The 13,106-nt window shown below is 48.1% G+C and overlaps 1 protein-coding gene across 2 annotated transcripts in view; it reads right to left on the bottom strand.

Moving 5' to 3' along the window:
- XYLB (xylulokinase) overlaps positions 1–13,106 on the bottom strand; it is a 76,833-nt gene that overhangs the window by 45,024 nt on the left and 18,703 nt on the right. For both annotated transcript variants that reach the window (XM_023231756.1, XM_023231757.2), the window contains exons 3-8: positions 9,225–9,294; positions 6,620–6,700; positions 4,349–4,435; positions 3,898–4,026; positions 2,789–2,854; positions 1,407–1,479 (exon numbers count right to left, since the gene is read on the bottom strand). In XM_023231756.1, coding sequence (XP_023087524.1) covers positions 1,407–1,479; positions 2,789–2,854; positions 3,898–4,026; positions 4,349–4,435; positions 6,620–6,700; positions 9,225–9,294 — 506 coding nt within the window. The remainder of the gene's footprint in view (positions 1–1,406; positions 1,480–2,788; positions 2,855–3,897; positions 4,027–4,348; positions 4,436–6,619; positions 6,701–9,224; positions 9,295–13,106) is intronic.

The following is a 13,106-nucleotide window of genomic DNA, read 5'->3' on the forward strand; positions in this document are numbered from 1 at the left end:
CTAAACTTCCTCCTGGTCACTGAGATCAACCTATTAGCTCCTTCCTAAAACATCCTCCTCCCAAGGCTTCCCTGAGGATGGGAAAGGACAGGGAACCCAGAGCATGCGGGGAGAGACCTCCTCCACTGGGCCAATGTGGAGGCAGACAGAGGTGGGCTGGGATGCTGATGGTGTCACCTGCCCAGGTGAAATTAGGAGGTGCCATCTCAGGTGAGTGAAGGGGAGCAGAGTGGAGGGCCCAGCTGTGGCTGAGGAACATAAACCTCTGGAATGCCCCCCGCAGCAGCTGCTGCGGTTATCAGCCCCGTGGCAGAAGTGCAGAACACGGGTGGACATACAGGCTACTCCAAGTTGACTGTTCTGCCTGTCTGAGTTCTACGGAGCTAGCTGTAGGGAACCCTTTTGCCTCCTTCAGATTGTGAGGGAAGCTTAATAGCACTCCTTAGTCACTCTCTCTCCTGAAACCAGAATAAAGCCTGGCACACAACAGCCCTCAAAACCTTCCCATGGACTCCCACGAGGCTCAGAGCATCCCAGGCTCCATTCTGAAGCCACGTCCACAGCTCTGGGCTCCCGCCCTGCATTCTCCACCCCCATTCTGTCCACACTCTTCTCACTCTTAGGCTCATCCAAGAGTTCCTGCAGCAACCTCCTCCCAGCTTTCCCTCCTCACTGGCATCATCCGCAATTTATTTTTTTTAGCGTTTTGATTCTAGAAGCTCATAAATCTCATGAGTTCACCAAATGTGAAACAAAAGCTTTCATAGCTCCTTGCAGGAACCAGGCTCCATGATTGCCCCTGCTGATCCCAACCTCCTGGTCTTCACCCCTTGTGAGGTTCCCCCCAACATTATACTGGGTCAGCTGTACCTAGTGTGTGACCAGTAAGATGAGACAAAAGTGATGGCACATCACTTCAAGATTAGGGTATAAAAGATTCCTCAGCTTCTGCTTGGCCTCTGTCTCCTCCCTCCCTCTCTGCAATGTCACTAATGGCCCCATAAAGAGGTCCACATGTGAGGAACCGCGGCCTCTTGCCTGTAGTCATGTGCATGATGCTGGAAACGGATCCTCTAGCCCCAGTCGACCCTGAAAATGACTTCAGCCCGGCTGCCAGCCTGACTGCCACCTTGTGGGAGATCCTGAGCCAGTACCTCCCAGCTAAGCTGCCCCCACATTCCTGACTCTCAGACACTAGGTGAGAAAATAAACATGGTGGTCTTCACTTGGTAAGTGTTGGGGTCATTTGGTAAGTGGCAAAGGATAATGAATACACTTCCTTCCCGGCAATAGATGACAGGGCTACAAGATTGGCACCCACTCAGGGTAGGTGAGGCTCCCACTGCCTGCACACCCACATGCCACATGCAGGCTGCCCAGGCACCCACCCATACCCCAAGGCTCACCATCGCTGTAGTCAATAGGGGAGTAAGAGCCAAGGAACAGGGAAGCAGCAAAGCTACTGACCAAAGAAATTCTCTGTAAAGGAAAGAAACAGTGAGAGGTGCCTCACTTCCACACACCCTGCGCTACTGAATGCTTCTGACACACACACAGCATGAAAAAAAATTGGAGAGGGAAGTGGAAACTTTGAGCAAAAGGCCCAAATAATGGTGGAGACTGTGCATCTCCGATGGGAGCTGCTGGAATACCATGAGCGGACTCCTCGGGAGAGCATTCATTCTCTACAGTTTCTGATGGGCCAGAAAACTGCCAAGGTCAAAAGAGACAAAAGCCAAAAGCCCTATGAGAAAGGGCTTAGGGAAGCTGCCTTTCCATCCGGAATCCACATGCTGGGAAATGTGTGCCCTGATTTCCTTCCTCTATTTCCTTGGCATTTACTTCTGGTCACAAGGGAAGTGGATGTGTGGCCTCAGAACTAACCAGGACACTCTCAAGGCTTCAGGAAAGCTGGCTCCTCAGAAGCCACAGACCCTGAGCAGTAGCCAGAGAAACAAATGATGGATTTTCAATGCCACCCTGAGGGTCTGTACTTCCGCATGAGAATCATGGGCCTTTGGAACTGTGGAGAGAATGTTATCACCCCCTGTCCCCTGTCAGGCCAACTTCGTTCCACACACAGAATTTAGGGAGGGTTTTCACCACCACCCAAAGCCTACATTAATGGCTAATGCTGCAGAGTAATCTGGAACCTCAAATCATTAAATAATAAATCACATGTTAATTTCTAAGATTAAAAAGGCGCTTTGGTTTAACGTGAGCTGATCGTTTCCTTATCACAAGATGAAAATCACTAGCCAGGGTGTGGGGCTGTTTCTCAGGCAGCAACAAGTGCTGGCTTTAGCAACTGTGGAGCCAGGAATGAACCTGGGTTCCTGTGACAGAGGCTCTGGCTGAAGGGCCGCAGCCGGGGACACAAAGGCCTAGTCCTACACATTTCCAAAGAAAACACTGACTCCACGCCAACCATGTGCCTGGTAGTCCTCCTGTGTTAACCACATAGGAAAGTGAGCAGACACAGCCTGCTCAGACACCCAGATCTTCTACTCAGGTGGTCTCGGGAACATGTCAGTCCCCAGTGCTCCCACCTGGACCCTCACCCTCACCCTTCTGGTCAGGAGAACCCCTGACTTCCCTTTCCCACATTCCATTCTTCCCCTCCTCTTTGAAAATGTCCTGACAATGAGAAAAAAGCAAATAGAATATATCATTTGTTAATGTCTGCTTATCAATGTTTTCAGTCACTGCACATAAGATGTATCTATTCTAACATATTATGAAAAGAATTCAACTGTGACTTTCATTCAAATAGGAATATTTAACCAACCTCTGTATGTGAGTAGGCCTCGGGATTCTGCTGGTAAATTTTTGCAATTTGGTTTCCTGTAAAACGCTGGAAAAGAAATATAAATTCTTAGGAAACCAAATCCTACACAGAATGAATAATCATCTCCATAAAGTGAGTTTAACGTAGCAAGCGCTGTATAGGAGTAGGTATCATGAAAGCTTTTAAAAGTAAGCCCTAACCGGCCATGGTGCTGTGTGCTTGTAATCCCAGCTACTTAAGAGGCTGAAGCGGGAGGAGCTCTGGAGCCCAGGAGTCCAGCCTGGGCAACACAGTGAGACCCCATCTCTAATAAATAAATATTTTTAAAATCAGCATTAAATCTGTTTGATATCTACTAAACAATGTGATTTTGGCCTTTAAATCCTTAAAATGTCCTTAGTAATCAAATATTCAGGCAGTAAACAATGGCTCTGCACCCACAGGATAGAGAAGTGAGTAACTTTCGGGCCTTCCTGGAGGGCCTCTCCCACATCAGGACCGGACAACACTGAGTGAATAACCCTTGCCCTTCACACAGCATGGTGACTGTTCTGACCAAGGCACCAGAGGGGGGATCGGGGTATTTTCCCCATCCACATATTGTTATTTCAGGTGGCCCAAGTAGGGTTGGCCCTATCCCCAAAACTCTTACTTGGGTCATAAGACCCAAACTGGCCTAATCACAATCACCCCTGGGGACATCGCTGAACCAGTGGAACAGAGACATTCTTTTTTTTTTTTTCTGAACTTTGCCAGGCACTGCACTAAGTGCCTTACATGCACTGGCTTCTTTCAACTTCAAACCTACCCAAAACATAAATCCTGTTGTAATCCCCAGGTTACAGACAATGAGAGGAGGAGCCCTCCTCACCCCCAAGCACAGCACCTCCATGTCAGGAGCACAGCCATGTGCACACCCAGCCTGGCCTGGGAATACACAGGGCGGCAGGTGGCCTGGATCAGGACCCAGGGGCCAGAGTGCCTGTTCCTGGCTCTGCAGGGCCAACACCTCCACCACCTCATGTGATCCCCACAGAGGCAGGTCACCCACTATGCCTCCAGAGCCTGCAACCAGACCACGGCTTGCACCCCCTCCATCCTCAGCCTACCTCGTAGGCACGGGACCCCGTGAGGCAGCTGAGAGCCTGAGCCCCGCCCACGGCAGCCTCCAGCTGGCGGCACTGGGCTGTGGTACTGGAGTCCATCCACACGGGGCAGTCGCTGATGGAGAAACAGTCCTGGGAAGGAGGGCAAAGGCGCAGGCTTAAGCTCCATCCACTGACTTGGAGAGCTGCCCCAGGGCTGGCGGTCACACTGCCTATCACGGCAGTTGTGACGCTTCTTCCCAAGTGATCTTGGTGGGAGACACATGGGACAGCCCTTTGTGCTGTAAGCTAGAACTGGCCCAATGGGGTCTCTCCCCGAAAGCCTGAGGTTGAAAGCTCTTCCGGTGAGGGTGCCTGAGGATAGCTGCAACACTGAGATGAGCAGGCTTCAGGACCCACAGGACTTGGGACTCTGCAGAAGTTTCTCACACTCACACAATGTAGTCACAGCTACCTGCAGCTGCTGGTGTAGCGGGAGGTCTGGTGATAGGCTTGTCAGTGCCTGCTGGGCTCCAGTCTTCCAGTATATACTTCCGTGTTGCTGTTGGGAAACCCAAGCACACGTTCACATGACCACACACCGGTGTCACAGCCTCCTGGAGACACAGAAAGACCCCAGACCACATGCCAAAGAACTGGGCTCCACACCCGCCCCTGCCACTTAGTCACAGAGCTCATCACCCTCCTGAGATTTGGTTTCCATTTCAAGAAAATGGGGAGGAACTCTGCCCTGTCTACCCTACAACTTCTAGAAAAGGTCCAAGAACTAATTATTGGTCTGGATTTTGATGCCTTTTGTAAAGCTGCATTTAAAGACATTGCTTGTAATATTACCTGAAATTCATTTATTTATTCACTCACCCCATTCATTAATTAATTCATTCATTCAACGAACATTTATTAAGCACATAGATCATGCCAGGCTTGGGACAGATGAATAGGATACTATCGTCCCTGTTCTTCAGGCTATTGGAGTGGAGTCAGGGAAAAGGACACAAGTATACAATTACAAAACCCTATGGAGCTGCAGTGACAGGGCCGTGCGAACAGAGGCACCTGACCAACTCGGGTACAGATGGGTGGAAGTGGTCCTGAGTATCAGGAAAGGGTCCTAGTGTGTGTTGCATGCAGAGAATCTGCAGGTGAGGGGCACCAGGCAGGTCCCGGGAAGGGTGGCATTCTAAGCAGTGGGCCTGAGGCTGGGTTGCGGGCACGTGATGGGCTGAAGAGAAAGGAGACAGCCTGAGCACTGAGTGCCTGAAACCATGCTCAGGAGGCTGGGGTTTATCTTGGAGGTAGTGGGAACCCTGGATTACCAGGGGGAGTGGTGTGGACAGGGCTGAATGTATGAAGGGCTTGTAGGAGTCATGGGGAAGGTAGGCTGGAGGCAGGGAGGCTGCAGTAGAGACCTGGAGAAGAATGACAAGCAAGTAGTGCTGGAGAAGACATGGTAGAGTCAAGAGTCACAGACAAATCAGTGGGATGTGAGGACCCTTGGATGTGGGGTGGGAAGGTGGAGGAGTCAGGGATGACAATTGAGTTGTGCCCTGGGTGGATGGGGAGAATTCCCTGAGAAAGAGAACCCAGAAAGGAGGAGGTCTGAAGGGAGACAGAACTCAGTCTGGGACATGCTAAGTTTGAGGCATTTTGGGATATTCATTCATGGGGGTCAGGGAATATCTAGGAGGGAAATGGGTGTCCAGGCCTGGGATTCGGGAGAGAGAAGTAGACAAGATCACCCAGGGAATCTCTGTTGTGTTTAACAAGAACCAAAACAATAAATTCCTGTTAGGTCATGGAGGAAGAAGCATCTTCAGAAAAATTAGTTACATCCTAGTAAGGATTTGAAAATATGGTAATCCAGCATGGAGAAAAGTGATCCCAGCACCACCAAGGGACTGGATGAGATGGACTTGGGTCCTGACTCCCACTCCCAGCACGGTGTGATCTTGGGTAAGTGACATCACTTCTCTGTGCCTCATGGAAATATTAATGATCATAGCAGAAGCCCAAGCTTTAATAATGCTTACTGCGTATTAATAGGAGGCACTGTGCTATGTACTTATACTCATAATGACCCTATGACAGATGAGAATACAGGGGCACCAGAAAGCCAGATGACACATCCCAGGTCACTGCTTGTGAATGGTAGAGCCAGGGATCAAACCCAGACAGGATGCCCTGAGTGTGTACCAAGCACTCCACAGCACCACCCTGTAGAATTGTAAGGATTAAGTTGGGTGGCATCTGGAAAGGCCTCAGAATTGTATCTGGCATGCACTAAGTGTTCAGTCAATGTCCTTTGATATCATTATTAATACTCTTCCTTCTACTGAAACAACTATCATTATTAGGATCATTTTTGACTTTGCTTTTACTTTCAGGAAATAGAAAAGCAATTGTGGTGCCCCCAAGGAGTCATAATAAATTCATGTCAATTGCTTCCTCCATCCCCTTTAGAGGACCTCTACTCAGTTCTCTCACCAAGAGTCCTATTTTATATAACACTTACTCCTAAGAACTGTCTCAGATCCTTTTGCAATGAGACAAGTTATACAGTCTCCAAAGTAAAATAGTTGTAGGGATTTTTATTCACGGTGAAATGTGTGCAATGCCTGTCAAGAATGAGCTGCTCCCCATCCAAGGGGAGCCATCTCTTCAACACTAGCACCACTGCCCAGGACAGTTACCCTCACATGGCACGCAGAGTCTGCTGCAAACGAACCTGGCCTGCCCCGGACAAGGCTAGGACTTGAGAGAAGTCAAAGCCTGAAGCCTTCATCTTTTCCAAGATGATATCCAGTGCCTGAGAAGAAAAACAGAACCCACCATGACTGCACAGAACCACTGAATCAGACATGCAAGCCTCAGAATTGAAACACAAGTGCCTGCCATTACAGCAGAGGACTCTGGGCAGATGATGAAAAAACTCATGACTTGGGATTTGTAAGCACTAGAGTACAGTATTTAAACAAGTAGGCATCAATCAAATAAAAAGGTCAACTATCCTAAAAATATTTTAAATAAATGGAATCATAAACCACCAATGCTCAAATTTTACTCCCCCTCCTTTTTTTTTTTTTTTCAAGACAGGGTCTTGCTCTAGTTCCCAGACTGAAATGGAGTGGTGCAATCTTAGCTCACCGCAGCCTCAACCTCTCAGGCCCAAGTGATCCTTCCATCTCAGCCTCCTGAGTGGCTGGAACTACATGTGCATGCCATCACCTCATACCAGTAATCCCAGCACTTTTGGAGGCCAAGGCAGAAGGATCACTTGAGCTCAGGAGTTCAAGACTAGTGTGGGCAACATAATGAGATCCCATCTCTACAAAAAAATGAAAAATTTAGCTGGGTGTGGTGGCATGAGCCTGTAATCACAGCTACTCAGGAGGCTGAGGAGGGAGGATACTTGAGCCCAGGAGATTGAGGCTATAGTGAGCCATGATCACACCACTGCACTCCAGTCTGGGCAACACAGTGAGACCTTGTCTCAAAAACAAACAAAGTAAGGCAGCCAACTTTTGGCTTCTTTTATTTGCATTTTCAAGCCACTATATTAGTGATTTGACTTTACTGCAACAGGGAAGTGAAGAGCAAAGTAGAGAGCTCCCATGAGAGTGGAGCATCAGGCCCAGACTCCCTGTATCCAGGAGCCAGAGGCTGGAGGGAGTGGATAGAGATGATGGCCACCTGTTCCAGGCCCCTATTCCAGCCTTTACTGTCTGGTTGGACTCTCCTTTCTAGCAAAACCCAATGAGTGGGATGGATGGTGGTGCCCAGTAGAACTTGGCACCATCCTCCTAAGATTTCACAGCAGGAATTAGAGATTCTCTCTGACCTGTGTTTTCCTGAAGGCAGAGAAGACTCTCTCACTTTTGCCTGACTCCACCACCCCCAGCCTTTGCTTGGAGGGCTCCTTTCAGCCCTGGCTGTGGATGCCCTCTCTATCTGTGCCCATCAAACCTCGGGCAGGGAGTGGGGCACAGCTGGAACAGGGGCTGGCAGAGCTAGGATCAAGTTTGGTCCTGGAGGCTGTGTCAGATCAGAAATCACCCTGGCCCCACCCCCAAGCGTGGCTCTCACCCACTACGCACCTCCCCAGGTGAAGGCCTTGGCCTATGAGATGCCCTCGACATCATCACTGGGACCTCCTGACACTGACCATTGCCTCTAACCCCTGACCCTCCCACTCTGCCCCTTGGTCTGGCTCAGCTCCCTCTGAAGTACATTCTAGCCAGTTTGTCTGGATAAAAATCCATCCTTTACACCAATTCTCCAGTGTATGAATCAGGGTTACACCAATAAAAAAGAAATCATACTAGTTATTTTTAACAAAAAGAATTTAATATAGGGAACTGGTTAGATAGGTATTGGAGGACTGAAAAAAGCCTTTGGAAGACACACACTTAGTTGGCCTCCAGTTTCAGGGACTTGGGGACCCTGTAGCATATGATGAGGTAGCCCCTGGTGCTACCATGCCTCTCTGTGCTTTCCACATCCCTGCTCCTGTGGCCCCCTAGGTCACCAGATCCTGCTACAGGCATTCTCCTTTCCTGTTGAGCCTCAGAGGCAGGCCTGGCTTGGGACTGATATGAGTCTGACTGGCCAGGCAATAACTTGCCGTTCTGAATGCTTAGGGAGCTAAGGGATCCTGGAGGCTGAGAACTAAGACCCTAAGGGCTATGTTTGTATTTCTTTTTTTCTTTTTCTTTTTTTTTGAGATGGAGTTTCACTCTTGTTATCCAGGCTGGAGTGCAATGGTGCAATCTTAGCTCACTGCAACCTCCACCTCCCAGGTTCCAGTGATTCTCCTGCCTCAGCCTCCTGAGTAGCAGGGATTACAGACATGTGCCACCATGCCCAGCTTAACTTTTGTATTTTTAGTAGAGACGGGGTTTCACCATGTTGGCCAGGCTGGTCTCGAACTCCTGACTTCAGGTGATCCACCTGCCTCGGTCTCCCAAAGTGCTGGGATTATAGGCGTGAGCCTCCACACCCAACCTATGTTTGTATTTCATGGTACAAGGGAGGCCACAGGGCCTGACTGCAGATGTTTGGAAAAGATTTCCTCTGTGGTATTTTAAAGATGGTTAATGGCAGGACTTGCCATCTACTGTGGCTCCAGCACCTGGAAGTTCTGAGCCTGGGAGTGTTGACACCAGCTGAGGCTGAGCCTGGTCCCAGGAGCCATGCCAACTCCACTTTCCTATGAGGACCTGGTCTCAACAGATGCTCTCATTGGCTGCCACCTTTGGACTTCCTAGCAAATCAATGAGTCTGCCAGTGAGACAGGCTGGGGACAGAAGGAGAACAGGAAGCCCTACGCTTACCTGGACCCACATTAGCACTGGAGAAGTGACCGTCAGCCCATCCTTGTGCACATGAACACCGCCCTGAGTCCTGCAAGAACAACAGAGAATAGGGCCAGAGCCTCAGGGCAGGCAGACTGTTGCAAAGCCAGGAGAAACCCTGTGATAGATGACTCTGGAAATGTCCAGATGAAGGAGAACCTTCCCCAACCCCAAGTGGGAACTGTTGATTGAACAGGCACAAGGGCTGCAAAGATGGAAAGAGAAGACAGGCGAATCGCCCAGAGTGGCCCAGAGGTGGCAATTCTCAGAAAGCATCTTCTAAAGAAACCTTCTAGACAAAAAAGGCTCACCCTGGGGGAGTGCAGGGTTGGATTATAAAATCCCTTTCAAGCCCCATAGGTTTGGAGAGGTAGAAGAGGGGCAGCTACCCAGAGATGCTGCCTCGGAGGAAAGAGTGTCTCTACTATCACAACAGACCAGGAAGTCCTTGGACGACAGGCTTTGGAAGTTTGACTGGAACCCTCTCCCCACCCTCCTCACTCCTAGAAGATTCTAGCGCAAAGAGCTGATCTGATAAAATCCAACCCTTTTAACTATGTGTTTAAAAAGAGAAAACCAGGCTCAGAATCCACACCAAGATTCTATTAGATAACCATGTGATCTAGCCATTCAATTCCTAAGTATCCAGCCAAGAGAAATGAAAGTTTAAGTCCATAGAAAGATTTGTACACAAATATTCATAGCAGACTTATTTGTAATAATTAACTGGAGTCAATCCAGTGTCCCTAAACAAGTGAACAGATAAATTGTGGTGCATATATGTGATATCATACTACAGAGCAAGAAAAAATATGAACTATTGATATGTACACAATTATAACTTACATAGGAATAGACTAGAAGGTGTAAATTCATCTATACTGAGAAAAGGAGATCAGTGGTTGTCTAAATCTAGTGGGTTCTAGGAACAGGCCCTAAGCCTGTCATAAAAAGGCCTTAAAGAAACTGGCCATAAACAGGAGTTCTGCAGCAATGTGACATGCTCATGATGGCTATGACACTTATGCTGGAGGTTGCTGGTTTACTGAAATAAGGGCAGGGAACACCTGGCCCACCCAGGGCAGAAAACTGCTCAAGGCATTCCTAAACCACAAACGATGGCATGAGTGATCTGTGCCTTAAGGACATGTTGCTGCTGCAGCTAATCAGCCAGAGCCTGTTTCTCTGCTCCTCACTAAGAATGCTTTGTTTCCCATAAGGAACGCTTTTAACTAATCTATAATCTATAGAAACGATGTTTATAGCAAGCTTACTGTCAATAAATACGTGGGTAAAACTCTGTTTGTGGCTCTCAGCTCTCAAGGCTGTTAGCCGATTCCACACTGCACTTTATTTCTGGGTCTTTGTCTTCATTCCTCTAGTGCTGCTGGGTTGGGGTCTCCACGACCGAGCTGGTCTTGGTAGGTGGCACCCAACATGGGGCTTGAACCCAGGTCAAAGGGTCGCCGGAGCGACGGCTGGAGAACATGGAACTATGCTGGAGGACACCCAAGTACTCTTAAGCAATCCCCATGGTAAGTAAGAAGGGGAGCTCAGACGCATCAGGGTAACAATGGGACAAGGGTCGAGCAGGCACAAGGCTTATTTGAGTCTGCTTCGGCAGCTCCTCAGAAAACAGGGAGTGAAGGTTAGCACTAGCCAACTTATGCAGCTTTTTAGTGCGGTAGAGAAATATTGTCCCTGGTTTCTGGACCAAGGGACTATGAATGTAGAGGTCTGGGAAAAGGTAGGCAGCACACTGAAAAAGGCATATAAGGATGGTGCTGAGGATATTCCTATAACTGTCTGGTCAGTGTGGGCTCTGGTTCGTTCCCCCTTGCAGCCTTTCCACACAGATGATGAGGAGAAGGAATCAGAGGAAGAAGGAGAGTATAACGAAGTAACAGAAGAGATGACAAAGCAGGTTCGTTTGCCAGCTAAAGTGGCAAAGGAGGGAGAGGTTTGTCCCTACCCCTCTCCACCCCCTCATTATTTTGAAGAAAAAGAGTGGCCTGACCCTCCAGATCTTTCTTTTCTGGAGGACACTGGGTGAAAAGTTGTTGTCCCAGTGACTGTCCAAGCAGTGCCTCGACTGACTGCCCTCACGCAGGAATTCATCAAGCTAGATGAGAGGGTTATATGGATGGTTGGCAGTTCCCTGTTAGATTACACCCAGATGATCAACAGGGGAATATGATGGCTATATTTGAGCCTTTTCCTTTGAAATTACTGAAAGAATTTAAACAAGCTATTAATCAATATGGACCAGGTTCTCCTTTTGTAATGGGACTGTTAAAGAATGTTGCTGTCTCCAGTCGGATGATTTCTACTGACTGGGACGCTCTTACTCGAGCTTGTCTGACTGCTGCTCAGTTCTTAAAATTTAAAACTTAGTGGGCAGATGAAACTTCCATCCAGGCTGCTCACAATGCCCAGGCCCAACCTCAAGTTAATATAACTACAGACCAAGTTTGGGGGTCAGCGGCTGGGCTGGTTTAGGTGCACAAGTGGTCATGCATGATGATGCTATAGAGCAGCTTAGAGGAGTGTGCATTAGAGCTTGGGGAAAAAATCACTTCAGGAGGAGAACAATATCCTTCCTTTAGTGCTGTCAAACAGGGACTGAAAGAACCTTATGCAGATTTTACAGCTTAGTTACAGGAATCTCTTAAAAAGGTGATTGCGGATTCCGCTGCTCAGGATACAGTGTTGCAGTTATTAGTTTTTGACAATGCCAATCCTGAGTGCCAAGCCACTCTGTGACCTATTAGAGGAAAAGCATATTTGGTTGAGTATATTAAAGCTTGTGACGGTATCGGAGGTAATCTGCATAAAGCTATTCTGCTAGCCCAGGCAATTGCAGGACTGACAGTAGGTAAAGGAAATACTTCGTTTCCTGGAGCTTGTTTTAACTGTGGGAAACACGGTCATACTAAAAAAGAAGTTCGAAAAAATCAGTAAGTCAGGCTGCCAGTTGGGGGTAAAAAGAAAACTGCTGAGCCTGGAATATGTCCAAAATGCAAAAAAGGAAAACACTGGGCTAATCAGTGTCACTCTAAGTTTGATAAAGATGTGAACCTGATTTCGGGAAATGCTATGAGGGGCCCGTCCTGGGCCCCATTCCAAACTGAGGCATTTCCAGCTCTGGCCACTCCCTCACCCCTGTACAATGCCTGTCCCCCACCACAGCAGGTAGTGCCGCAGTAGATTTATGCTGCACAAAAGCTGTGAGCCTTTTGCCTGGGGAACTCCCGCAAAAAGGGCCAACAGGAGTCTGTGGACCCTTGCCAGGGGGGACAGTAGGATTACTTCTAGGCACAGGTACAAACAGCAGTCACTGATTCAGATTACAAGGGGGAAATTCAAATTGTTATATCTACTGCTGTTCCCCGGAAAGCAGAGCCAGGAGAGCGTATAGCACAGCTCCTGACTGTGCCATATATGGAAATAGGGAAAGCAGAAACTAAACGAACAGGAGGATTTGGAAGCACAAATAAACAAGGCAAAGTAGCTTATTGGGTGAATCAAATTACCAATAAGCATCCTACCTGTGAAATAACCATTCAAGGAAAAAAAATTTAAAGGATTGGTAGACACAGGAGTGGACATTTCAATCATTTCTCTACAGCATTGGCCATCTGTGTGGCCAATTCAACCTACTCAATTTAACATAATTGGAGTTGATAAAGCCCCTGAAGTATATCAAAGTAGTTACATTTTGCACTGTGAAGGGCCCGATGGACAACCTGGGACTATTTAACCAATTACAACTTCTGTACCTATAAATTTATGGGGGGAGATTTATTACAACAATGGGGAGCACAAGTGTTAATTCCAGAACAATTATATAGCCCTCAAGTC

Source organism: Piliocolobus tephrosceles, chromosome 2, assembly GCF_002776525.5.
Source record: "Piliocolobus tephrosceles isolate RC106 chromosome 2, ASM277652v3, whole genome shotgun sequence".
Lineage (NCBI taxonomy): Eukaryota > Metazoa > Chordata > Mammalia > Primates > Cercopithecidae > Piliocolobus > Piliocolobus tephrosceles.